Below are 25,596 nucleotides of genomic sequence, written 5' to 3'. Positions count from 1 at the left end.
GCAACTTCTATTGCTGTATTTACAAAATGCTGCTTTACAAAACATTCCAAAGTTTTTACAGTGCAGAAACGGGTAATTTGGCCGAACTAGTACCTGGCAGTGTTTATGCTCCAAATAAACCTCCTTAGAATCTTCCTTCTAACCCCATTTAGCTCAGTTACTGTAGTAAGTGGTAGTCTTTGGGTTTGCTAACTGTGTGACTAGGCCCTATTGCTTTGTTTAAAAAAAGCAGATGCTACATTTATGATTAAAGAGATACAGTTAGCAATCCGAGTACTGAATTGTAATTACATGCACTACTATACACTGGTACACAATTGAAGTGTGTGGAGACATTGATATTGATGTAGTACATACATCACAACATCAGCTTTTAAAGACAACAATCTGCCTTTCAACCTGGGGGAAAATTATTAGCATTTAACAGAAATTATTCTTTTTTCTACTGCCATTAAAGATCGTCAGAGTCAATCAGGTCTTACTTTCTCCTATTGTTGAATGTACACTTTTTAAATCACTGCAAACTGTATTACATAAGTGCGATGGTTTTCTGGGTATATCTGCAGTGTAGGTTATGGTAAGTCTATGTCCCAATGCACAGTCAGTCTGATTCATTGGACTCGATCTTTAGTTGCTCATGGGGGCGAGTGAAGGATTGCATTGAAAATTGTGTTCTTGGAGGGTGACATTGGACAGAGTAGCAAGGAGGAACTTCATCAGGTGCATCCTCTTGGACTGCAGGAGGCCAGAGGAGCACAGCCTGGGGCTACAAGGGGAAGAAGGCCCTACCCAAGACATTGCTGTACCACTCAAGTATCAGCTACCTGCAAATGACAGAGCGCCAGTGCCATAGGAGACCGCACCTAACCAGGCAGATGGTCTCACACATTTGCGCTCTGATCTGCAGTGACCTGATGCATTACAGGCCCCATGGCAGTCCTCTACCTGCTGCCATCAAGGTCACCATTGTCCTGAATTTTTATGCATCCGTGTCGTTCCAGGAATCAGCTGCGGACCTGGGTGGCATCTCACAGTCGGCAGCTGATCACATTATTAGGCAGGTCACAGATGCCATATACTGGAGGACAGGAGACAGATGGACTAGTGCAGGCACAGAGGCCATTGGACTTTTCCACTATCGATGGATTTCCTCAGGTCCAGGGGGTCATCAGTTGTACCCACATAGCTATTAAGGCACCAACAAACCAGCCAGCCAGATTCCTGAATATAAAAGGCTTCCACTCACTGAATGTCCAGCTGGTCTGTGACCACAGGAAGCACATCTTGCCGGTCTGCGCTCAGTTCTCAGGCAGTTATCATAATTCCTTTATCCTTCGAGAGTCCCAGGTGTTACACCTCCTTAGGTCAACATCCCTACTCCCTGGGTGGCTGCTGGCGCTAAGAGTTATCCCCTGAGAAGGTGGCTCCTGATGCTTGTCTCACCTCCAGACATGGAAGCAGAGAGGCGCTACGATCAGAGCCGCCATCTAACACGAAGCTGCGTTGAACCAACCATTGGCATTGAAGCTGTGCTTCAATGTGCCTTGACTGATCGGGAGATGCCATCCAGTACCAGCCAGCCGGAGTGTCTCATATTGTGGCCCTCTGCTGAGTGCTGCACACCATGACTATACAAAGAGGCTTGAAGCTGGCTGAAGAGGAGGACCTGGAATGCTACTCTTCCTTGGAGGAGGACCGATAGGAGGGAAAGGAAGAAGATGATGAAGGGGTGCTCCAGAGGAGCCTAGCACCCAGGCATTGGAGGAAGACGGCTGAGGCCCTCACAGGCCTCACAGCAATCAGCAAACAGACATGGCCGCAAGAGTCATGCTAACTCAGCAACATTTCACTTGAGTGCCTCACAGCCCTTATGATAGATGACTCTGTAACTCACTTTCCATTGGAGAGAGAAATTATCCAACAAGTACACCCATCTCAACAACCTCATTGCCACCTAAAACCATTGAGAATGGGGTCTCTACTGCTGACATTCTGCCACATCTCAGACCATGGCAACACAGAGAACCCAGGCGCATCCCCCCACCCCCCCAAGCTCCATTTCCCTTTTAATATCAAGCAATAAAATACAAGTCTGGTCAAAAGCATACGCAATTATTATTACAGGAAATGTCAATGAACAAACAAATTGAGAAAACATCATCCAGGTGACCCAAGAAGTGCAACTAATGGTGTGGTGCCTTGTGTTCTCATCCACTTTATTACGACCAGGTGAGAAAGGGGTCTAAGGGTTCCCTCTCAGCCTTTGCCTAGTTTAAACGTAACAGGGTTTAATTTTAGAAACACCATGTTTTAGCACCCCCTCAGTGAATCCTTGTTCACTGCTTTCCAATTGTAAGGCAAAGAAATCAATTAGGCAGGTTTTCTTAGATTTAAACAAGGTGGAAGTTTATTAACCTTAAACTCTAATCCAGTTAACAACTACGAATACGCGGTGCGACCACGCTAGCATGCAGACGTGATAAACATATGCAGATAGAGACAGAAAGAGTAGAAATAATAAAGGGAAAAAGTTTGAGGCAATAGTTGGGTACATTTACAGTCCTTTAAGTTCAATGTGGAGTCTTTGGTTGCTGGTAAGTCTTGCCATTTCGTTGGGGCCCAGTGCACACTTTAACTTTTTTCAATGTAGGAGTATTTTCTCTCATGAGATTTAAGCGACTTCCGTGGGTCCGGAGGTTTGTGAGAAAGCTAGAGAGAGCCAGCCAGGAGAGAGGCTGTCTTGTTCCAGGTTCAGTTGCAGTCTGCAGTCTGTCTTCAAACTGTCTGGTGAGCACAATTCAAAACTCCAAGTTGGCCAGCAGATTAGTCATGTGACTAACCCCTTATTTGGGAACAACCACTACTGCGGTTTGTGGATTTCAAAGTTCTTGGTGGGGGTGTAGTGCTGTCTCTTACACCGACAAGATACAGATCACCATTGCCCAGACCAACCTTTGTTAATTGAATCAGTGAGCAATCCCATTGTCTCTTCCTAGGAGACTGCCTCTTAGTATGCAAATGCTTTCCAGCTACTGGTGATCTTTTTAAACAAGTCGTCTCTTCACTCCAGCAACAGTTTAAAATTAATGTTGATCTGATGAAATTAATATGCCTCATTCTTAACAGGTGGGGGTCTTCATGACAATTTCTACAAGGTGCTTCCCTTGTGGCTGAGGAGGTGGAGGCAGCCTGCTCTGTTGTCTCTCCCTCAGGCTGAGTTTCCTGTGGCTTCTGTCCTCTTCTTAGAGGTACCCATGGGGGCTCCTCCACAGTCTCCTGCACCTGCATCATTGCAAGGGCAGCCTTTGTCACAGGACATTGCGGCATGTATGGTTCCTGAGTCAGAGTGGCCGAGGAAGCGAGGAATGACACTGGTGCCCGCTGAGGGGTGGCCTCTTCATCAGCCTCTTCGACTGCTTCAGCTCTTTCATGGCACTTTTGTGTGCTGAATGACGCCACCGGTTGGGATGTAGCTGGTATCCGCTCTAAGCATCTCTGCGCCATCAGCGACACTGAACTTTCCACGCTACAGTGTGTGTCACGCTTTTTGTGCATATCAGCGCACTGCTTCTGCATCCACTCCGAGTGGTGCTGCATATGGCTCTCCAAGAGGTTGGTCACTCTCTCAATGGAGGAGCTCATGTGCTCAAAACCTGAGTCATGACAGTGCACGTGTGCTGCGTGGACTCCTCCATTGTCTGCCCGTGGCTCCGCAATGCCTCTGCTACTGGTCCTGTGGGAAAAATAAGAAAGTGGCATTGAGAACTCAGGCTACTCAGCAGATGCCTCAGCACAAACAACCCAATAGATGACGGCGGTTGTACAGCCGCAGCACGTATTGGACAGGAGTATCCTCCATGCCCATCACCTGAAGATAGAGTTGTCAAATGACCCTACTCTTCATGGCTTCTGGTCTCGCTATCACCCATGGCCTGATGTGATGGCACCCTCATGATTTCCCGCACCATCTCCTCCATGGCGGTCAGAGTGTGGAAGTCCAGCACACCAGCACCATCCAAGAAATTTCCCAGGAGTTGTTTGCTCTCTTATCCTGCAGGATGATGGCAAAATGAATTGTGAGTAGGCTGTCCTCCCTCGCCTATTCCAGCATGACAGTCACGTGATCTGTTACTCTCCTGAGTGATACCCCCTGATCAGTTGCACCCCTTATGTTAGGGTTGCTCATGTCTCAGTGATGCAACTGGGCACTTGATCTGATAACTTATGGAGATCTATGGGCACTCAGTCTTCTCAGCTCATTTGCATGCTGATGTATACAGAGTTAGAGGCCTGTCATCTGGGTTCCACTTGCCACTCACCTTTCCAGCTTATTAGGTCATTGAATCTTTTACAACACTGGACCCATGTCCTTCTGGTCACTGCTCAGCTGCTGACCTCTGTTGCCACCTCCATCCAGCTCCTCTTTGTGTCTCTTGGTGCGTTTCTTCTTCAAAATAACAGGAACAAGATCTCTCTCCTGTCTGCCACTTCATCCATTAAAGCCGCAAGGGAGGCAACAGAGAACCTTAGTGCAACCATGGATGCCTGCCCATGCTAGTGCTGGCCCTCTCAGTACCCTGCTGTTCCATCTCATCCGCGAACAGCAAGTCCAGTCATGGCTGCCGTTTGCCTTTTCAAAGGGCCCTCAGTTACTGGGTTCCGCCTCCAGGCCACTCCTGGCACCGCTAATTGGGCACTGAACTCGCCCCTGGGCCAATTAGGCCCTATTCATATGAAAATTGTGGCGCTGATGCGACACAGGGTCGGGATCCGGAAATGATCCGGGTGTCGGATTTCCAACCCTAAATTGAAAATCCAGTGCCTTGTCTTCACATGTAATAAGTCTATATTCAGAGCTGGTTTTGAGCTGTTGGCATTTTTGGAGTTGTGTCAGCTTTTTTGACGCTGTTCATCAATTTGTGCTACTTGTTTAAGTTGGCATACGTGATGTGTCATTCAGTATTGAGATATTTTGTATTGTGTAACACTCTGCTTCGATCCCACACTCCTCGCAAGCTCTTCCTCTTCAGCAGATCAATGATGAGTTGTTTATAATGAGTGATATCTGGGCTTTGTGACCAGAAGCTGCTTGAGAAGCATAAAAGGCTCATTATTGTGCATTGTGATTGCTTATTTTTTATTCCAGGAATTACAATTACAATCTCGAGAATCATATTTCAAAATAGTATGTTCTCACAGTTTAGTAAGTAGATCATAAAATGCAAGGAAAAGGTCATTCCTCCTTGCTTTTGAACAGAGGAAAATATAATCCTCAATCAAATGCATTATTACTGTTGGAGACTGAAGTCTCAGTCTTGTGCTGGGCATATTCTTATAACTGTGAGGGTGATCTGAGCAGTGTTGCTGAGAATTCACAAGAAAAATTAGATTGTGTCCTAGGGAGGAGTTGCATTAGTAATTGAAACATAAAGAAAGCATGTTGCTTTTTTAAAAAAGCAGATTAGGTAGAAATTCCAGTGTTATATTCCAGTGGAGTAGAACTTAATTTTGATCCCATTCAAAATCCAGGGACAAGCTTCTTATCACATTATGGATGAGCACCCGTACCAGTAGAAGTGCATTGGGAGTGCCCATCCAGCTTTTTGGTGCACTCAGCTGGGACTGAGAATGCCACAGTTTACCAAACAGAAGATTGTTAAGCCCCTCACTGGTGGCCCCATAAATTAATGGCAATCAGTCCATCTGGGATCAGTTGCTGTCTGATGTTTACCTTTTTGTGGCTCAATATTACATATATGCCTGCTGCTGTACTCGGCTGGATTTTTGGAGGAGACCCAGGAACCTTCCTTCTCACCCTCAATATAGCTATGAACTGATTTTGGTTCATATATTGAGGAAGTTTCTGTGGAGATTTTCTCATAATAATTGTAACTTCTTGGCCAAGAAAATATAGTAGGTAGTTTTATAATTGCTTTAAATCTGTAATGTTACTGTTGATTGTATTTTTAATTGGTCTGCAGTCCTCATTTTGCCTCTGCTGACTTTCCTTCATGTGCAAATTTGTTCTTTTACAGCCCAATGTGGTGGTTCCCTGACTGATTTCAGTGGAGTTATTCTTAGCCCTGGCTTTCCTGGGAACTATCCTAGCAGCTTGGACTGCACTTGGACAATAACCCTACCTATTGGCTTTGGTATGTCAAGAGAAATGGAACAGTTTGCATGTCACTTTGTCTTGTACAACAACTGCAGCTGCCTATTGTCTGGAGTGAGCTGATGCCCATCTATTGGAACAGTAGTAATTAGTTGTCCTACTTTATGGTGCTAAGTAATTGAATCCATGTACTGTCTGTTCTGAACACCTGAATATATGAGGATGCAGTCCTTCATTCAGGATATTGTCATTGGTGTATTATTTTGGTTCATGCATCTTTAAGTATCTAATTCATTACATTTCTTTTTTATGTCATTCGTAACCTTCAGGTGTGCACTTGCAGTTTGTCAATTTTTCCACGGAGACAATCCATGATTACATAGAAGTGCGGAGTGGGTCCTCAGCAACTGGGACAGTAATTGGTAGATTTAGTGGTCCTCAGGTGCCAGCACCTCTGTTCAGTACAACACACGAAACCACCCTGTACTTTCACAGTGATTATTCCCAAAACAAACAAGGCTTCCGCAGCATATATCAAGGTACGTGTCAAAAACTGGAAGAGATAAGAGTCATTGAATGTTTGATAGATGGTACTCATACACTTTCAGATGCCCGACACTTCATTCTCAAGGATATACACATGAGCATTATTTTATAATTCGCATAATCCTAACTCTAACTTTAAGCATATATATTTGGCACTATCTTCTGCCCGGGCTATATTTTGAGAGAGAGGTATAGGTAATTGCCAATAGGGCCAATTTTATTCTGCTTTGTGTCAGGTGTAGGCTTATTTCATGCACAGAGACTGGAGGAAAAAAAGGTAGAGACTGATGACACCACTTTGTGTTCCCTTCCAGGAATTTACCAAAGGCGAGGTGGGGAGCTGGGGTGGGCAGGAGTGAGGTTTGCAGAGCTTCCTTCTGATATAGGAAGAAACATATAAATGTAATGATAATAGTGTGTCAGTTGTACAGATATGCCTCCATTTCTTGAGCCTATGCCTGTTAAAGTGGCTTAAATTGTTTCAACTGCATCCATGAATGGCTAAAGGGAAAAGGCTGTTCCTCTAGATCAGTTTGCACAACTGTGCCAATTTGTTTTCAGCTTTTTTCAACAGCTCAAAACAGCAAAAATTCATGATGGTAATTCTGAAATAGACAGCAAACACAGTGGGCAAAAGGAAAATAGGTGAAATTCCACCCTTTTACACATACACACACAATACACTTAGTACTGGTGCAATATTTTTGAAGATTGTTCCCTGTGTCCTTTACCAAGTCTACAGTGTGAATCAAATTACATACATTATAAGCTAAAGATTTTTTTCTTTTAGAATTATTTTAGTTAGTGACAGAATAGTTGAGGACTGTCTAAAAGGTTTTAAAAATAAGAAACCTAAATTAAATGTGCATATTATGTTTGGCCTGATACAAGCATGATTAAAATTACATAAATTATATATATTTACTGAGTCAGTGTGAGGGAGATGAATTGGCACACTAAGTTAAAGTAACACATCCACAGAAGCATTGATATCATCACCCTATTTGGTTCATTAACTCTTTCAATCAGGTTGCTCTGAGTAAGTTATTAGTAGTGTGTTATTTATCTTCCTTTTTATATTTTTTATTGAAAGAAACATGGAAAACAAAAAAATATGTTAAGTCAATGATTACTTTTCATGACTGTTTTATAGATGGCTGTTGAGGGTAACAGTCCTGGATTTACAAGTTGCCATTGAGTTATTTGGATTTAAATGCTAGTTTATGTTATAATTCAATCCAACTGAATCCAGTGAGCTAAAATGGAGTTGAGAAAATATATATCAGCCAATAGAAAGAGAGAGCAGTGGGAATCAAACCCCAATATATATTTATATAATATAAAATAAAAACAAGAAATGCTGGAATCACTCAGCAGGTCTGGCAGCATCTGTGGAAAGAGAAGCAGAGTTAACGTTTCGGGTCAGTGACCCGAAATAAACATTATATATTTATATAACTCTCCTTTAACTCTGCAGTTAAGTTAAATCCTAAAGAAATAATTTACAGTGAACTCTTTGAGGGGAGCCATGAAAAATGCTGTCTTTGTACATTTTCGCCCTAAAAACACACATTGCAAAATATGCAATGAATGAATTGGTGCCTCAGCTGAAGTCCTTTTAAAGAAATGTTTCCATGAAAAGGCTGTCACACAAAGCAGTAACTTACCGATGCAAATGGTATGCTTTGTTATCCAAGGCAGCAGATATGTTGCTGTAATAGTGAATGATTAAATCCTGTTGAGACAGAAAGCAATTGCCAGGCAGTGGGCTGCCTGGTGATAAATGCTCAGGCAACATAATCTGCAAGCAAAAAAGGAAGAGTAGAATTACATTATTTTTTTTTTAAATCAAAAAGGTGTCTCTGTTGTTTTCATTAAAAACAAAATAAATGACAAATAAATGAACATCTTTCAATGTCAGTAATAAACTGGGGCTCAGGTAAAGAGACACTTTCAAAATTTCTCCAATTAATTTTAGATCCTTTTATCAGCCTAGTAATTTCTGATTATTTATTAAATAGATCATTAGTATTTTAATGGAACAGTGAATTCAAAGGCGTTTAAACAGGATTTTTTAAGATACAGTAAAATGCTATTTCAGACCCTATTTATAAAAGTTCTTGGAAGATTGGTGAAACATTTAAGCAAAAGTTTGTATTTTCTGAGGTTAATCATTCATAAAACTTGGTCTAAAATACACTAATGTCAAAAAATCAAACCTTGCTTGCTTCTGCACCTTAAACAATCATAGAGCCTCTATTGTTATCTACATGTTGACCTTTAACTGTTCTTCACACCACTTGATGTGCTTGATTATATTTATAAAGAAAGGTTGCATTCAGATTACTGTTCACAGTGTCTGTAACAGTTGTGTCAAGCGAATGAAGCTTGTCCTGACTGAAATTGATAATTAATGTAAGGTCGACTATGTTGCAATTGAACTTGAGATTTGTCAGAAGATTTATTATTTATATACAAGACTTCGCTGCAGCTAAATCATGAAAATCTAGCTTCCGAGTGTCTCACTGCTCATACATGGAAATAATGTGTGTCAAGCCATTTTATAATCATTCAATGTAATTTACTTATGTTATCTATCACTCAGCATTTTGTTAACTCTTTTTCTGTTAGCTATTTCGAACATGCCTTTCTACGATTGTGTGTGTATGTGCCAATTTCACATCAGATTAAGTAGGTATATCGTTGTCTAGTAAAATATGTGGGCCCCAAACTGAACCTTTGCATGGGGTCCCAACAAGACAAACACTGCCCTTTACCTCATCTTTTCTATGATTGCCACCTCCTGTTCCTCTCCTATTACCGCATGCCCAACTTTTCATCTTGGTCCCCAGGCTTGCAACTCAAGACCTATCCCATCTCTCTTTCAAAACTGTTGTCATCACCCTTCCTTCAAGGTCACAATCACCTGCACAGCCATAAGCAATGCCATCCTTGCATTGCTCTGAGGCTGCAGTTGTGGTTGCAGTAGGTGGCAGATTTCACTGAGGTTCAAATAGGAGAATTACACCTTGAACACCCTGGGCAGATATGGCCTCCTGCTGAGAGCCTTTCTCTCCTTCCTCCACCCTCTTCCAGCAGCTTGTCTTCGTCTGTGTCACCTCTGTTCATTCTCCTTCATGTTGTAGGCTAAGGGGGATGCATACTACTGCATCCACGTGTGGGATGAAATGGTTTGTGCAGAATCCTTGAAGTCAAGGCAAAGTCCTTCAAACACATGCCACCCAACTCCCTGTAAACTTCACTAACTTTAAATAAATGTACAAAACCACCAAACATTTCTACAAATTCAGAAACAGCCAGTAGAAATCAATCAGCAATTAACTTAAAGGTAGTTGAAGGATGATCCCTTTAAATCTAACCATCTCCCTTTGACATTCAATGGCATTACCATCACTGAATCCCCCACTATCAACATCCTAGGGGCTGCCATTGACCAGAAACTGAACTGGAGTAGCCATATAAATACCGTGGCTACAAGAGCAGGTCAGAGGCTAGGAATCCTGCAGCAAGTAACTCATCTCCTGACTCCCAAAGCCTGTCCACCACCTACAAGGCACAAGTCAGGAGTGTGATGGAATACTCTCGACTTACCTGGATGGGTGCAGCTCCAACAACACTCAAGAAGCTTGACATCATCCAGGACAAAGCAGCCCGCTGGATTGGCACCCCATCCACAAACATTCACTCCCTCCACCACCGACGCACAGTGGCAGCAGTGTGTACCATCTACAAGATGCACTGCAGCAACGCACCAAGGCTCCTTAGACAGCACCTTCCAAACCCGCGACCTCTACCAACTAGAAGGACAAGGGCAGCAGATGCATGGGAACACCACCACCTGCAAGTTCTCCTCCAAGTCACACACCATCCTGACTTGGAACTATATCGCCATTCCTTCACTGTCACTGGGTCAAAATCCTGGAATTCCCTTCCTAACAGCACTGTGGGTGTAACTACCTCACATGGAATGCAGTGGTTCAAGAAGGCAGCTCACCACCACCTTCTCAAGGGCAATTAGGAATGGCAATAAATGCTGGCCTGGCCAGCGACGCCCACATCCCATGAATGAATTTTAAAAATAGCACTGGTGGGGTGTCCTTCCTGCTGCTGAACACATGCTCAGCTGTGCGAGATTGAGAGGGCATTGTTTGGAGTATTGAGCTCCAAAATGCCAACGCTGGTGTCAAATGATATCACAATCTGCCTTCTCTGCCTACTTCTGTCGGATGTTCCCTGCACCCACACTAATTCGGTCACTAATATGGCGTCCGATGCAGCTGGCGCCGGAAGTGTGTGCGTGTGTGGTGGATGCTTTTTCAGAGGTGTAACAGCACATGTAGCACTGAGGAGGTAAATTTTAAGACCTAAGTATTTTTGGAGGCAGTTCTAGTAATGGATGAGATGTCGGACTTCCATTTGAGGTCCGAGGAGATGGTGAAGCTAAGAATATCAACAGCTGAGGAAGACTTTGTGTAGAGTCATCAATGTTGGGAAGTGTTTCTGAGCCTTGCAAAAGACATGAAAATAGGGGTGATACCATGATCTGCCATTCCCAACTTGGAGCAAAATCAGGCTTTGTTTCTTGAAGAATGGAAAGAAACAGAATTTTCACTACTTCATGCAAAAACGTGGATCAGATCAAGGCATTCAAATTCTGCTGGATCTTCCTCAATAGATTTAGTTTAGGAGCTTGAAAATTCTAATTTACATCATATTATGGACACCTACAACCTTGTCTTATTACATTTCTGTTTGGGTTAAATATACAAAATTATTTAAGAAAATGTTTCTACATGAACTAAAAGCAATAGAATCCACTTATTTTACAAAAAAAAGACTTGTTCATTCTGAAATTAGTGTGGGCATGCTGGAAAAATGTTGCCAGAGACATTAGCTTTCAATGCTCTATTTACAACTAGAATTACTCCTGAGCCTGTGCTCCCAGTACGAAGCTTCACTCAATGAGAGCACATGTCACGATCAGTCTTGCATGCCAAGGTCAGCGCAGCTGATTCATGGCACATTCAATCTTTTGGTGATTAATTTTAATGATTGGAAAATAAGGTGCACTGACCTCCATTCAAGGTTCTTCAATTTGTACTGACATCAAGCGAGACTGTGCAGCAGGAACACATCCTAGTAAAACCTGTCCTTCCTATTTTGTCTATGAAACAAGAATGTAGTTGCAAAATGTACCAATAACTCACAGGTTTATATTGCAGAAATAAAAAGAATGTCTAAAAATGCAGGGATTCAAAAATAAAACCTGAAGTTGTTAGAAATATACTACGGTCAGTGAGCATCTGCCTGTTCTTATAGCGCCCATTTTGCACTGATACAAAGAGTGGGCAGGTGTCCAGGAGGTGGGGGGACATAGAATGGAGCGGGAGGCTTGGGGGGCCCTTCCTGACCCGCTCCCACCTCCACTGCTAATTTACACAGGGTGACTGCGGCGAAAAATGGCCCGCCCGCCCCAGGCCAATCAAGGCCCTTGTAACCAGTTAACGGCCAATTACTGCCACAGGGATTTTACCATTGGCCGGTCGGGCAGCCCAGGCCCGAGAAAAGCTGTCTGAAAAAAGCAGGCGGCTTTCTGACGGCCTGGGGGGGTGGCCCTCATGATCAGGCACCCTGTGCACCACCCCAATGCCCCAAATATCCCCAACACCCAACACGCCTCCTCCCAGTCTCCCCCAATTGACCACCCTGGCTTTGCCAGGGCCTGACTAATCACCCCAGGTGAGGCCCAAAAACTTACCTTCATTCCGGGGCAGTCCTTCAACTTCCTTCCGATGGCTGGGTTGTAAACCCAGCAGCGGCCACCGCTCCCGGTGGCGCTGCTGGAACTAAGAGCTGCTGGCCCGCTGATTGGACGGCAGCTGAATTGAGGCAGGAAGTCCCGCTTCAGACCAGTTAAAGGCCTGGGGACTGTAAAATGCAGGCCGGATCCCCAGGCCAGGCGAAGGCGGGTTCGCCACCAACCTTTCAGTCAGTGGACGGCTCCTGCCCACCAAGGGTAAAATCCAGCCCAAAATGATTGGAGATTTACACTGTTACAAAAGTGAGAATATTATTCAAGAGTGGAGTAATAATCTGACTTCCAATTGCCCTAAACCATTACTTAGGCTTTGTATCATATCTGGTAAAACTCTGATGTAGAGCCAAATTGAAGAAATCCATCAGATGGCCAAAGAAATGTTGAAATTGATTTTCAGTAGCAGAGTCTACTCTCCTGTCAGCTCTTGCATTATGATTTAACACACCAGTGAGTGGAGAAACTTTGTCATCTGAACGAAAATGACCATCACATACATAGTATAGTGTCATGGTTAACAGTATTTCCTGGAATAGTATCATGGATCAATGTGTGATACATGTTAGCTAACACATCTCCATTTGCTATCTGTGGATGATTAACATTTCTGCAGCAATATACTACTTTTGTTAACTTGGTAACATGCAGTGCCACACTTCACAGCAGGTTTTCCGTTTGGGAAATCTGTCGTTAAATTTTCCCAAGTTTCTAGATAATATTTTCTAAATCCTTCACTCACATTTGTCTTTAAAATGTTTCCCTGAATTGCCTACTGCTCTATTTCCTGCTATCAGCTGTTTTTAGGAAAGGTTTAGAGAAGTTTTTTCTCCGGCATGTAGACAATGGCTACAACAGTCCTCTTCTGCTTGCCAAGTCATTAGTCAGGTGCAGCACACCAAATGCTCTGTATTTCACAGCACCTGCTCCCTCCTGGATTTGCAGTTTCAGGTCATCAACATGGCACCAATGTGTTCCCTAAAGCTCACTCCTTCCAAAGACCAAGTACCCTTTCCTGGACTCAACATCTTCATTAATTTGATATTGGAAGCAAAATTCTGGAAATCTATTCCCTCATTTATCTTGTTCTCTGAAGGTAATGGAACAAAACACCAGGAATGCTTTCCATATTGAACTCTGAGAGCTACTTTCCATATACAATGTTTAGTTATGATCAGGTGAGGAGCAGTCAAAGGGTTCCTCTCTTTTCCCTCTCCTGGTTTGACCATAGCAGATTTACTTCCTTTGTAACTTGCCAATTCAGTGAGTGTTTAACTTGTTTATGCACTATGATCATAAAGAGAGCCGATGGGACAGGTTTTCTCAAGTTTAACAAAGAAAGAGGTTAACTTTATTTTACTTAAACCAATGTAAATAAATAATAAAATACGCTCCAACTTTCCCACATGTGCACTCAAATAGGTTACAGAGTAGGAAGGATAGGTTGGTTGAATCAGAGTCCAGAAAAATAAAATGGGTATACAGTCTGTGGAGGTTTGTGACTCGGTTGGTTTCAGGCTGAATTCGGTGGTCCTGAGGCTTCCAGTTTGAAGTGGTTCTCCAGTAGACAGCAATGTAGCTGAATTCCTTCGAGGGAGAAAGTTCTCTCTCAACTGTATAGCTGAAGGAGATTTCTGTCTGTTCTTTCCAGAAAATTCTCTCTCTGTAGCTCCTTGCTCAGGTTGAAGTAAGTAAGCACAGTCAGCAGACAGAGTTTGAAGCTTGCAAGGTTTGAGTGGTTCATCTCCACCAGTTTAATATTCAGGTTTCCAGACAGTGGATTAAAAAATCATCCTTCGACCTAGCATGTTGTCGTGACAGCTTTCATGGTTTTTGTTCGAAAGAATCCTTACATCATCTTTGTCTATTCTCGTTAACTTCTGAGATGTTGTTATTTCACTGAATTACAGTGAAACCACAACAATTTTATTCTCTAATTTGATTACATCATTAAATCTTTCTTTCAACACAAAATAAATTACATTTAGATTTGTTTTTTAACAACACTCAAAATAATTTATTTTTTAAAACTTAATGAACGTGTAATTCTTGAAAATTAGAAACATATTTAATTTGCCATAATCTGTACAAAATTAAATCCTGAGCTGTAAATTAATTATGTACTGAATTTCAGGATGGGTTGTCTTCTCTTTGTTATTATTTCTTCACATTTGCTCACCTAAAGAATGAACACATCGAGGAACTAACAGTATTAATAGTGTATTCCTTGACATTCAAGCCAAGAAATTCAGCTCCATCACACTGTTGGAGCCAGCCAGTGGGGTGTGCAGTGCTACTGGCGCAGCCCATGCAGAGCCTCATGCTGGGAAGGACACAAGCACGGATGTGCCATGCATGCACCAGAAACTTCCCAGCTGGCCAGATTGTGACATCAAACAGCCGTTCCAGCTGATTTGATGCATGAATTCCAAAATTGGACCACTCAGGGCCACAGAACACGTTTGCTTGTCACTCACCAAAGAACATGTGTTCAGCTGCAAGAGGGAACCCCTACTAGCATTATTTAAAGGGCCAGCCATCTAACTTGCAGGTAATGTGATTTAGACTAACATCTGCTATTACAAAATTTGCGGAAATACTTTGTAGCATTTTTGGAGGTGTTGTGGTGAGTTGCTGTATTTGGCAGGGGGTGCCCTCCAGTCAGCTGACACATGAACTATCCTTTCCTAAGGCCTGGCTGCAGCCCACTCATGCCCACTGATTCACCACATGCACCTTCCAACTCTATAGTGGTCTCTAAAGTTCACGTATTCTCAGTAACTGAGTGAGTGTCTGTGTTGTGGTGTTGCTCTCTCTCACTGCACTGAGTGCTGCTTGAGTGCACAGAGTGTGAAGACGGGAGTTTGGTCAGTGAGGGAGTTCAATAGAGGGGAACTATAAATTAATTAAGAAAAATAAATGTAATTTAATTAACACAACAAAGATGGCTGGACAGGTGATGTGTTGTGGCTGCAGCATGTGGGATCTCCTGGATGTCACAGCAATCCATGGCAACCACATCTGTAGTAAGTGTCTGCGGCTTGAGGAGCTTCAGCTCAAAGTTAATGAGCTGGAGTCCGAGCTACAGACATTGTGATGCATCAGGGAGGGGGAAAGTTACCTGGATATTTTGTTCCAGAAGGCAGTCACACCCCTTTGGATAGGGTCATCTGATTTGGTCAGTGGTCAGCGACTGGAGGGTGTGACTGCGAGTCAGGCAGGTAAGGGGATCAAGTTCGAGGTGTTTGCAGCTTGTATGGACAAGAGTAAGGCTGTGGAGTGGATGAGCAGATGGACTATGGCACCATGGTACAGGAAGCCATTCAAGTGGAAGGAGTTAAAAGGAATGTAGTGATAGTAGGGGACAGTATAGTGAGGGGGATAGTCACAGTTCTCTGCAGCCAAGAGCGAGAGTCCAGAAGGCTGTGTTGCCTGCCCTGTGCCAGGGCTTTGGACGTCTGCTCAGGGCTGGAGAGGTACTTAGAGTGGGAGGGGGAGGATCCAGTGGTCGTGGTCTATGTAGGTACCATGATATAGATAGGATTAAGAAAGAGGTTCTGCATAGGGAGTACAAGGAGCTAGGCACTAAATTAAAAAGCAGAACCTCTGGATTATTACCTGAGCCGCATGAAAATTGGCATAGAGTAAATAAGATTAGAGGGATGAATGCATGGCTCAAAGCCTGGATTGGTAGAAGTGGGTTCCCGTTCATGGGTTACTGGCACCAGTACTAGGGAAAATGGGGGCTGTACCATTGGCACAGACTTCATATGAACTGTCCTGGAACCAGTGTTCCAGCGAGTCATATAAAGAGGGAAGTAGAGCAGGATATAAACTAAATAGAGGATAGAAGGGTTCATGTAGTGGAAGATTGAGTAAATTTAAAAGGAAATGACAAGGCAAAAGATAAAGGTAGCAATAAAGGTAATGATGATCAGAGTTTGGCAGGAAGGGATAGTGAATGCAGACTTAAGAGTATGCCAGCAGATAAGGCCAGAGTTTACAAACACACTAAAACAAACTGAATTAAGCGCTCTGTATCTGAATGTCCACAGCATTTGCAATAAAACAGATGAATTGTCAGCTCAAATATGTATGACCCGATAGCCATTGCAGAGACATGGCTACAAGGAAATCAAAGCTGGGACCTGAATATCCAAGGGTACATGACGTTCAGGAAGGACAGGAAGCTGGAAAAAGTTGGTGGGGTAGCTCTGTTAATTAACGAGGGCATCAGTACTGTAGTGAAAGATGACCTTAGTTCTGAAGATCAAGATGTAGAATCAGTTTGGATGGAACTAAGAAACAGCAAGGGTCAGAAAACATTGGTGGGAGTTGTTTATCAGCCACCAACAGTTGTAATGTAAATCACAGTATAAATCAGGAAATTAGAGGCGCATGTAACAACAGTAATACAGTAATCATGGGGGATTTCAATTTGCATATAGACTGGGTAAACTTTATTCAACTAATGTTGTGGAGGACGAATTTTTGGAATGTATGCGAGATGGTTTTCTGGAGCAATATATTGAGGAACCAACTAGGGAATGGGTTATTTTAGATCTAGTATTGTGCAATAAAAAAGGGATAATTAATAATCTTATAAATGAGCCTTTAGGAAAGAGTGACCGCAATATGATAGAATTTTACATTAAGTTTGAAAATGATGAGTTCAATCAGAAACTAGGGTCTTAAATCTAACCAAAGGAATCTATGAAGGTATGAGGGGCACTTGGCTATGGTGGATTGGAAAACTCTGTTTAAAGGCATGATGGTATACAAGCAATAGCTAACATTTAAAGAACTAATACACAGTTTGCAACAAAAATACATTCCTTTAATGCACAAAAGCCCACGAAGGAAAGCGTTCCGCCATGGTTAACAAGAGAAATCAAGGATTGTATTGGGGGAAAGGAAATGGCATATAAAGTTGCCAAAAAAAAGTAAGCCTGAGGATTGGGAGCATTTTAGAATTCTGAAAAGAAGGACCAAGAAAAAGATTAAGAAAGGGAAAATAGAATATGAGAGTAATCTAGCAAGAAACATAAAAAAGGATCGTAAAAGTTTTGATAGATATGTAAAATGGAAATGATTAACAAAGACAAATGGGGTCCATTGAAAGCAGAGTCAGGAGAAATTATAATGGGGAATAATTAAATGGTAGAGAAACTAAACAAATACGTTGTGTCTGTCTTCACGGAGGAAAATACTAAAAACCTCCCAGAAATAATGGAGAATTAATGTAAGCGAGAAACTGGAAAATATTAATATTTGTAAAAGAATAGTGCTAGAGAAATTAATGGGGCTTAAGGTAGATAAATCCCCTGGACCTGGTGATCAACATCTCAGAGTGTTGAAAGAGGTAGCCGTAGAGGTAGTAGATGCATTGGTGGTCGGTCATCTTTCAAAATTCTATAGTCTCTGGAATGGTTCCTGCAGATTGGAAGGTAGCAAATGCAACCCCACTACTTAAAAAAGGAGGGAGAGAGAAAATGGGGAACTACAGATCTTTTAGTCTAACATCAGTCATAGGGAAATGCTAGAATCTAATAAAGGATGTGATAACAGGACACTTAGAAATTGATGGTAGGATTTATGAAAGGGAAATCATGTTTAACAATCTTTTGGAGTTTTTTGAGGATGTAACTTGCAGAATAGATGCGGGGGAACCAGTGGATGTGGTATAATTAGATTTTCATAAAGCTTTTGATAAGGTCCCAAACAAGAGGTTAGTAAATAGAATTAAAGCACATGGAATTGGGGGTAATATTGGGGGATGCAGGGATTAAATGTAATATTTCTAAGTTTGCAGATGACACAAAACTAGGTAGAAGTGTGAGTTATGAGGAGAGTGCAAAGACACTTCTAGGGGATTTTGAGAGGCAAAAATTTGGCAGATGGAATACAATGTGGAGAAATATGAGGTTATCCACTTTGGTAGGAAAAACGGAAATACAGAGTATTTCTTAAACGCTGAGAAGCTGGGAAGTGTTGAACTTCAACAGGACCTGGGTGTCCTTGTTCATGAGTCACTGAAAGCTAACATGCAGGTACAGCAAGCAATTAAGAAGGCAAATGGTATGTTGGCCTTCATTACAAGGGGACTTGAGTACAGGAGTAAAGGTGTCTTGCTGCAATTATATACAGCCTTGGTGAGGCCACATCTGGAATATTGTGCACAGTTTTGGTCTCCTTACCTAAGGAAAGATATACTTGTCATTGAGGGAATGTACTGAAGGTTCATCAAACTAATTTCTGAGATGGAGGGATTGTCCTATGAGAAAAGATTAAATAGACTGGGCCTTTATTCTCTGGAGTTAGAAGAATGAGAGGTGATCTCATTAAAACATACAGAATTCTTACAGGGCTCGACAGGATAGATGCAGGAAGGATGTTTCCCCTGGCTGGGGAGTCTAGAACCAGGGGCACAGTTTCAGAATAAGGGGCAGGCCATTTAGGAATGGATGAGGAGGAATTTCTTCACTGAGAGGGTGGTGAATCTTTGGAATTCTTTACCCTAGAGGGCTGTGGAGGCTAAGTTGTTGAGTATGTTCAAGACTGAGATCAATAGATTGCTGCATATTAAAAACAGCAAGGGATATGGGGATAGTGCAGGAAAATGTTATTGAAGTAAAAGATCAGCCATGATCTCATTGAATAGTGGAGCAGGCTTGAAGGGCTGAATGGCCTCTTGCTGCTCCTATTTCTAATGTTCTTATGTTCTCTCTTCATGGGGTTGCTGTGGCTGGGCATGCGGCAGTTCTTGGGAGTCTGAAAGCAGAAAATCAGAAAGGGGAAGGTTGAAGTGAGGGAAGGGGGTGGGTTGGAAAGCAAGAGTTCTATTGTCACTCCATTAGCATCCAGCACATCATGCCAGGTAACAGGATGAGGATGAGGTGGAATTTGAGAAAGGCCATAGGGCAGGAACATACTTTCATCCTCAATGTTCTCAGCAATGCTGGTTGCCATGGGTTCTGTCACAGTCGACCCCATGATACAGTGAACCATTTCCTCTGTAGGGCTCAGGAGATGCTTTTCACCACTTTTGCTCTGCTCCCAGTGGTTATGGGACACCTTGTCCTGCAAGAGGGAGGGAAGAATGCCATTGATTGTGTTTCATTGTGTTTGGGTCATATACCTGCCATAGCTAAATAGCTGGAGAAATGTGAAAGCAACAGGAGCTGGGTGTGAGGCTGGCCTCACTGAAAGGTGTATAGGGTGTGGTGGAATATCTGGATGTTAACCTTGAGTCCTAAGTGCTGGGAACTGCTGCTGGATGAATGATGGGGGGACGATGCATTGAGCAGCATGAAAGGTTGGTGGTGTAGTGGGTAGGGGATATTCTGTGAAGATGCATTCACTGACCTTGACCACCTGTGTGAGGTCATTGAACTTCTTGCGGCACTGTGCAGTTCATCAGATCCAGACTGAGGGAGTTGACCTCCCTCGCCACCTGCTCCTGTTCCTTTCTGTGGGGTTGCCTTGAGGTCCTGGGCCCTCAGGGAAATATCACTTCTCTCCTCCTGTCAACCTCTACCACTACTGACTTTAGTGCGGCATCTGTGAACCTAGAAACTTTCTCTCTGCCCCATTTGTGCAGCTCCTACTTGCAGCCAGTGTCAGCAGCGTCAGCAGCTGCTCCCTTCCACTGAGTGTAGCACCCCTTTAAGAGGAGCAGGCTGGTTGCACCACATGCAATCAGCATATGATGATCGGCCCCCTGCTGAGCACTCTTGATATCCAGCAGCATGGGTCCCACTCGGACAAACACTAGAATGAGATAAATGAGGAGGCAGCACCGAGTTTGCATGCTGCCTGTCTCAACGGGTATGGTATGGGCAGGTTGTGAATCACATGCCCCAAAACAGGTGTGGGCCAATTTTGACCCCTCTATGTGGAAAAGTGAAAGGTATCACACTTTGACAGTAACAATGACTTTAGATCAAAAATAATTCAAGGACATGTCCAAAAGTATTAGAAAATAGCAAGAGATGGAGAGAAGTTTTGAAATGTTATCTGTTTATTGTACTCAAAACTTTGTCTACAGTTAAAAGATCATTATTTACTTGATTATTTGGTCAGACTGTTTAATTATTGACTTACACTAAATTTCTGCAGCATACCAACTGCAAAGTTGTCCTGACCCGCGCCCATTTCGAAATGGTTTTGTTATTGGATACGACTTATCGGTGGGACGAACCATCTCATTTCAGTGTCTCCATGGTTACACTTTAATTGGAGAGGCAGCACTCACTTGTCTGCATGGTGTAAGCCGTAACTGGAACCACCCTATACCTAGATGTGAAGGTAATTAATAAACACACTTTTTTCCTGCTTCTGTCATATGTGCTTGATGTATATATGTGTGACATTTGCCCATGTGGATATTTAATGATTCTTTCACTGATCCACTGTTGTGATCTGTCACAATTTGAAGATTTTACAACAAATCTATGTTTGTACAGTATTTGGGATTCTTGCCATGTAGGACAGTCATGAATATTCTCAATTTCTCTTTGTTATTTAGCTCACATGAGCAATAACAATGCAGCCTGTTAATGGTCAACTCCAATAAATGGAAACCCACAATGGAAAAATCCTGGTTTCAAACATACCTAAAGAAAGAGTCTGGAAGAACTGTTTTATATATTTACAATTTAATCTTCCTGAAATAAATGGTTATTCAAGTAGAATTTTTCTGTCATGAAGCATTGCAAGAACTCTGTTAGCATTTATTTCTCTCAAAATTCCCACAAGTTTTCGTTGGTTGCTTACATGAGCTAACTGAAAATATAGATGTTAACTGAAGAAATTGAACAGTGACACCCCGTAGCATTTAAACAATTCAGTACGATAAACAAGCTTCCTGATGCAGAAAAAGATTCAATACACATTCCTCATAAGGATTGTTAATGCCCAGTTCCCTTTGTAAGCAGCCAGTAAAAGTAAATGACCTTGGATAACAATTTCCCTCATCACTATGTGAAGTGGCAGGGTCAATGAATTTGTGAACATTCCTATTTTTTGGTCATAGAGTCATAGAGTTATATAGCACAGGTAGTTGTAACAAAATTGTATATATATTCTAAAACAAGAAGATGTTTGTACTCCAGTTCTGATGCACTGCATCTATATTGCTTGGGAAAATCAGCCCTATTATCAATTAAATACTATAGCTGGATGCATGAATTTAATAATTAAGCTTTTAAAAGAAATACTATTACCATCCTGCATAATAATGTAAAAATGCACAGAAAACTTTTTTGTACAGATGTTGAACCTAAGTTTCACTTATGTAAAATGTGCATATGATACATTTTTCAATCAAAAACATTATGCATCCTGTTTGAAATTTTCCACTTGCATTTCTGTGTCATATCATGCTTGATTAAAAGATGTGACTAAAATGTGACAATCAAATAAAAGAGCCGATTAAAGCTTTGACACAGAAGTAGCATTTGATTTCAGTAGCTGCAAGAAATTCATGGACAGCCCAACTATCTGAAAATAGGATCTTAATCTCCAGGCTTCAGTTTTCTAGTTAGTCAGTGATTTGATAAAGAGATTGCTGCAACATTGGATACATTCAAGCATGAGGAAAGAAGACTAGAATTGAAGTTGTGTGCTGAATTTTCCATGACCAATTTTTAACTTAAAAGTATTTGGCCTTTTGTTTGGCCTTATCTAGAGGACTAGAATATAAGAAGGTAGAAGACATGTTTCAGCTATATAAAGAACTGGTTAGACAACGCCTAGAGTATTGTGAGCAGTTCTGGCACCACATCTTAGGAAGGATATATTGGCCTTGTAGAAAGCACAGCGTAGATTTGCCAGAATGAGATCTGAGTTTCAAAATTAAGCCATGAGGGGAGATTAACAAACTAGGGTTGTATTCCCTGGAAATTAGAAGGTTAAGGGGTGATTTGATTGCGGTTTTTTAAAGATATTAAGGGAAACAGATGGGGAGAAACTGGGCTGGATTTTGTTCTCATACAGACGGCAGGTTTTGTGGCGGGGATGGGGGGCCAGAAAATCAGGTCAGAATCGCCCGCTACGGAACCTGATGCCCGGAATCCTGGTTCTGATTCTCCAGAATCAAAATCTCCCAAATCAAAAATATATGTTGCTTCAGCAAGGAAGGCAGAATTGTCTGGAGAATTGTTAATCTTGACAATGTATCCTGCAGGACTAAATTTTTGGTTCTAAATTTCAAGGCACTGATTGCTCCAGGTGAGTATTGTAAGCGTCATTCACTACTAACTTACTGGAGTTGCTCACTGACAAACAGAATATATTGCTGACATTAGCTGGATGGCTCTCCGATAATCCCTCAGATTTAAAATGCTAGGTGTCCAGACGGTTGCAAAGACTAATTTGGTGGGAACATTAATAAACTGTTGGTGGATAAATTTAAAATAAGCAACAAGTATTTTATATTAAAAGAACTTCTTTGCTTTCACACAAATTATTCCAACAGGATCAAGGAGCCAAAATTGATCTGAGCACTATTTTTTGGGCAATTTTTAAGTATACATAGGAACTACAACACAGAAACAGGACACTTGACCCAAGCAATACATGTCAGCATTTACTCTCTATGCAAGTAAATAGTTCTACTCAGATATACTTTCTCTGTTCCCATATCCCTTTATCAACTTTATCTTAATCCCATCTGAACTAATCTTTACTGTTGACATAGTTTCTGCCTCAACTGCTAACCCTGGAAGTGAATTGCACTGCCTCACAATTTCCTGTAGAAAGAAATTTCTCTTGCTCTCTGTTCTAAATCGCTTACATTTAGTCTTGTTTCTTTAGCCCCTCATTCTAGACTCCTAAATTGGACAGCTCATGTCATCAATATATTCTGTCAGTCAGTGAGCAACTCCAATAAGTTAGTAGTGAATAACGCTTACAATACTCACCTGGAGCAATCAGTGCTTTGAAATTTAGAACTGAAAAAAAGCAGAATACTTTTTGAATGGTGAGAGACTGGGAAATGTTTGCATTCCTTGTAGATGAATCACAGAAAGTTAACATGCAGGTGCAGCAAGCAATTAGGAATGGGATTGTACTAAAAAAAGAGCCTTTTTTTTTACCTGAAGAGCCTTTTTTTAAAAATTGGCTTAAAATAAAAACTATTGGGAGCAGCAAGATGAAAATTCACCATTTCTAAACCAAATACATGACAAATTGCCAAGTGTCTCTGGTCGAATTTGCAAATACAATAAATAAAATACATGTTTTGAATTTTATGTATGAAAAATAAATAAATAGAACTAACTGTAATAGTTGCTCACTGACAGAATATATTGCTGATATTAGCTGGATGGCTCTCCGATAATCCCTCAGATTTAAAATGCTAGATGTCCAGACGGTTGCAAAGACTAATTTGGTGGGAAATTAATAAACTGCATTTTTTGACATTTTTTCCATCCTTTTATTTTTTTCTTCGTATCACCAGTATATGCAAGTTCAGGTTTTATGCATCAATTTGCATGAATTATGTATAAGCATATTTGTAAAGAAAATATAAAATTGGTAAACTATATTAATTTAATGGAAAAAACAGAACATTTCCACTTTGCATAACAAAATAATAAACTTATGTATAAAATTGAAAGAACACTTAGTATCTTTATTTTTTTTAACAAATCTAGTAATAAATGGAATTTTTTTTACCATAATTTTGTTAGTGAATAAACATTAAATTAAGATGCGTAGAATTAGGACAATTCTTTCGGCTATTGTTTCTCGTGATAAAAAGCTTCTAACAGAACATTCAGAATACATTATCATCTCAGCTATATTAGAAACAATAATGATCACAACCACACAACCTGTTCCTCGAACCAAAGCCATTGTCTTTAACCATGGTATAGCTATGTAGCTTGAACTGGTTTATTTCGAAGACGATGATGTTTTTTGGTGAAAAGAAATGCAGCAGAATGATTAGCCTTTGAACCTCAGAGTAAAATCATGGCTCTTCCTTTTCTTGGCCTAATTTTTTTAGGCTTTGTTCACCATAATGCAGTCCAACTGGAAATGGTTGGGAGCCTCAACTAAGAAGTTAAAGAGAAATATGCGGCTTCAGAGCTGCAGGTTGCCGATCCCTGCCCTGTGAGGAGATATTGAGTAGATTAGGGCTTTATTCCCTGGAAGTTAGAAGAATAAGAGGTGATCTAATTGAAACATATAAAATTCTTAAGGGGCTTGGCAGAGTAGGTACTGAGAAAATGTTTCCACTGGATGGGGGAATCTAGAACACGGGGTCACAGTCTCAGAATAAAGGTTCGGCCATTTAGGACTAAAATGTGGGGTAATTTCTTCACTCAAAGGGTTGTGAATCTTTGGAATTTTCTACCCCAGGGAGCTGTGGATGCCAAGTCATTGAGTATATTCAAGCCAGAGGTTGATAGATTTTTGAGTACTAAGGAAATTAAGGGATATGGGAATAGTGCAGGAAGGTGGAGTTGAGACAGAAGATCAGTCCAATATTGTTGAATGGCAGAGCAGGCTCAAATGACCAAATCGCTCACTCCGGCTCCTATTTCTTATGTCCTTATATATTCCCATAATCTACATTGTTCTAATGGAAAAAAAAGCCCCATTAAAATACTGCATATAGGAAGTTTAAACTGGTGCCTTAACCAGCACAGTGAAATAGTGCTCAATATATTGACAGCCCCCAAGTCACTGAGGTTTTTATATAATGGTAGATAGCTTCTTTAAAATGTACTTGAAGGACATTCCTTGGGGGAAAGCAGAATAAAAGCAAAAATTTCATTTTAATAGATTCATTCTTCCATGATTTTTGCAACTATCTATAGTTTTTGCTGTTTGCACATGTATTGACTGAAATACAAACTGGCAAGAATGTGAATAAATAGATTGATTTTTGTTGTTTCTCTAGCTCTCTGTGGAGGTAACATTACTGCACTCAATGGCACTATCTACTCTCCTGGTTACCCTGATGAGTACCCTAACTTTCAAGACTGCCTTTGGATTGTCAAAGTACCTCCAGGCAATGGAATCTACATCAACTTTACTGTCTTACAAACGGAACCTATATATGACTTCATTACTGTATGGTAAGCCATAAATATTC

At 41.4% G+C, this 25,596-nt stretch overlaps 1 protein-coding gene across 1 annotated transcript in view; it reads left to right on the top strand.

The window, feature by feature from the left end:
* csmd3b (CUB and Sushi multiple domains 3b) overlaps positions 1-25,596 on the top strand; it is a 2,327,439-nt gene that overhangs the window by 2,101,625 nt on the left and 200,218 nt on the right. The window contains exons 40-43 of the mRNA XM_068032163.1: positions 6,036-6,152; positions 6,442-6,651; positions 20,610-20,798; positions 25,402-25,579. Coding sequence (XP_067888264.1) covers positions 6,036-6,152; positions 6,442-6,651; positions 20,610-20,798; positions 25,402-25,579 — 694 coding nt within the window. The remainder of the gene's footprint in view (positions 1-6,035; positions 6,153-6,441; positions 6,652-20,609; positions 20,799-25,401; positions 25,580-25,596) is intronic.

Source organism: Heterodontus francisci, chromosome 5 (assembly GCF_036365525.1).
Source record: "Heterodontus francisci isolate sHetFra1 chromosome 5, sHetFra1.hap1, whole genome shotgun sequence".
Classification (NCBI taxonomy): Eukaryota; Metazoa; Chordata; class Chondrichthyes; order Heterodontiformes; family Heterodontidae; genus Heterodontus; species Heterodontus francisci.
The sequence above is the reverse complement of the archived record's forward strand: the minus strand, read 5'-3'. Positions and strand labels throughout refer to the sequence as shown.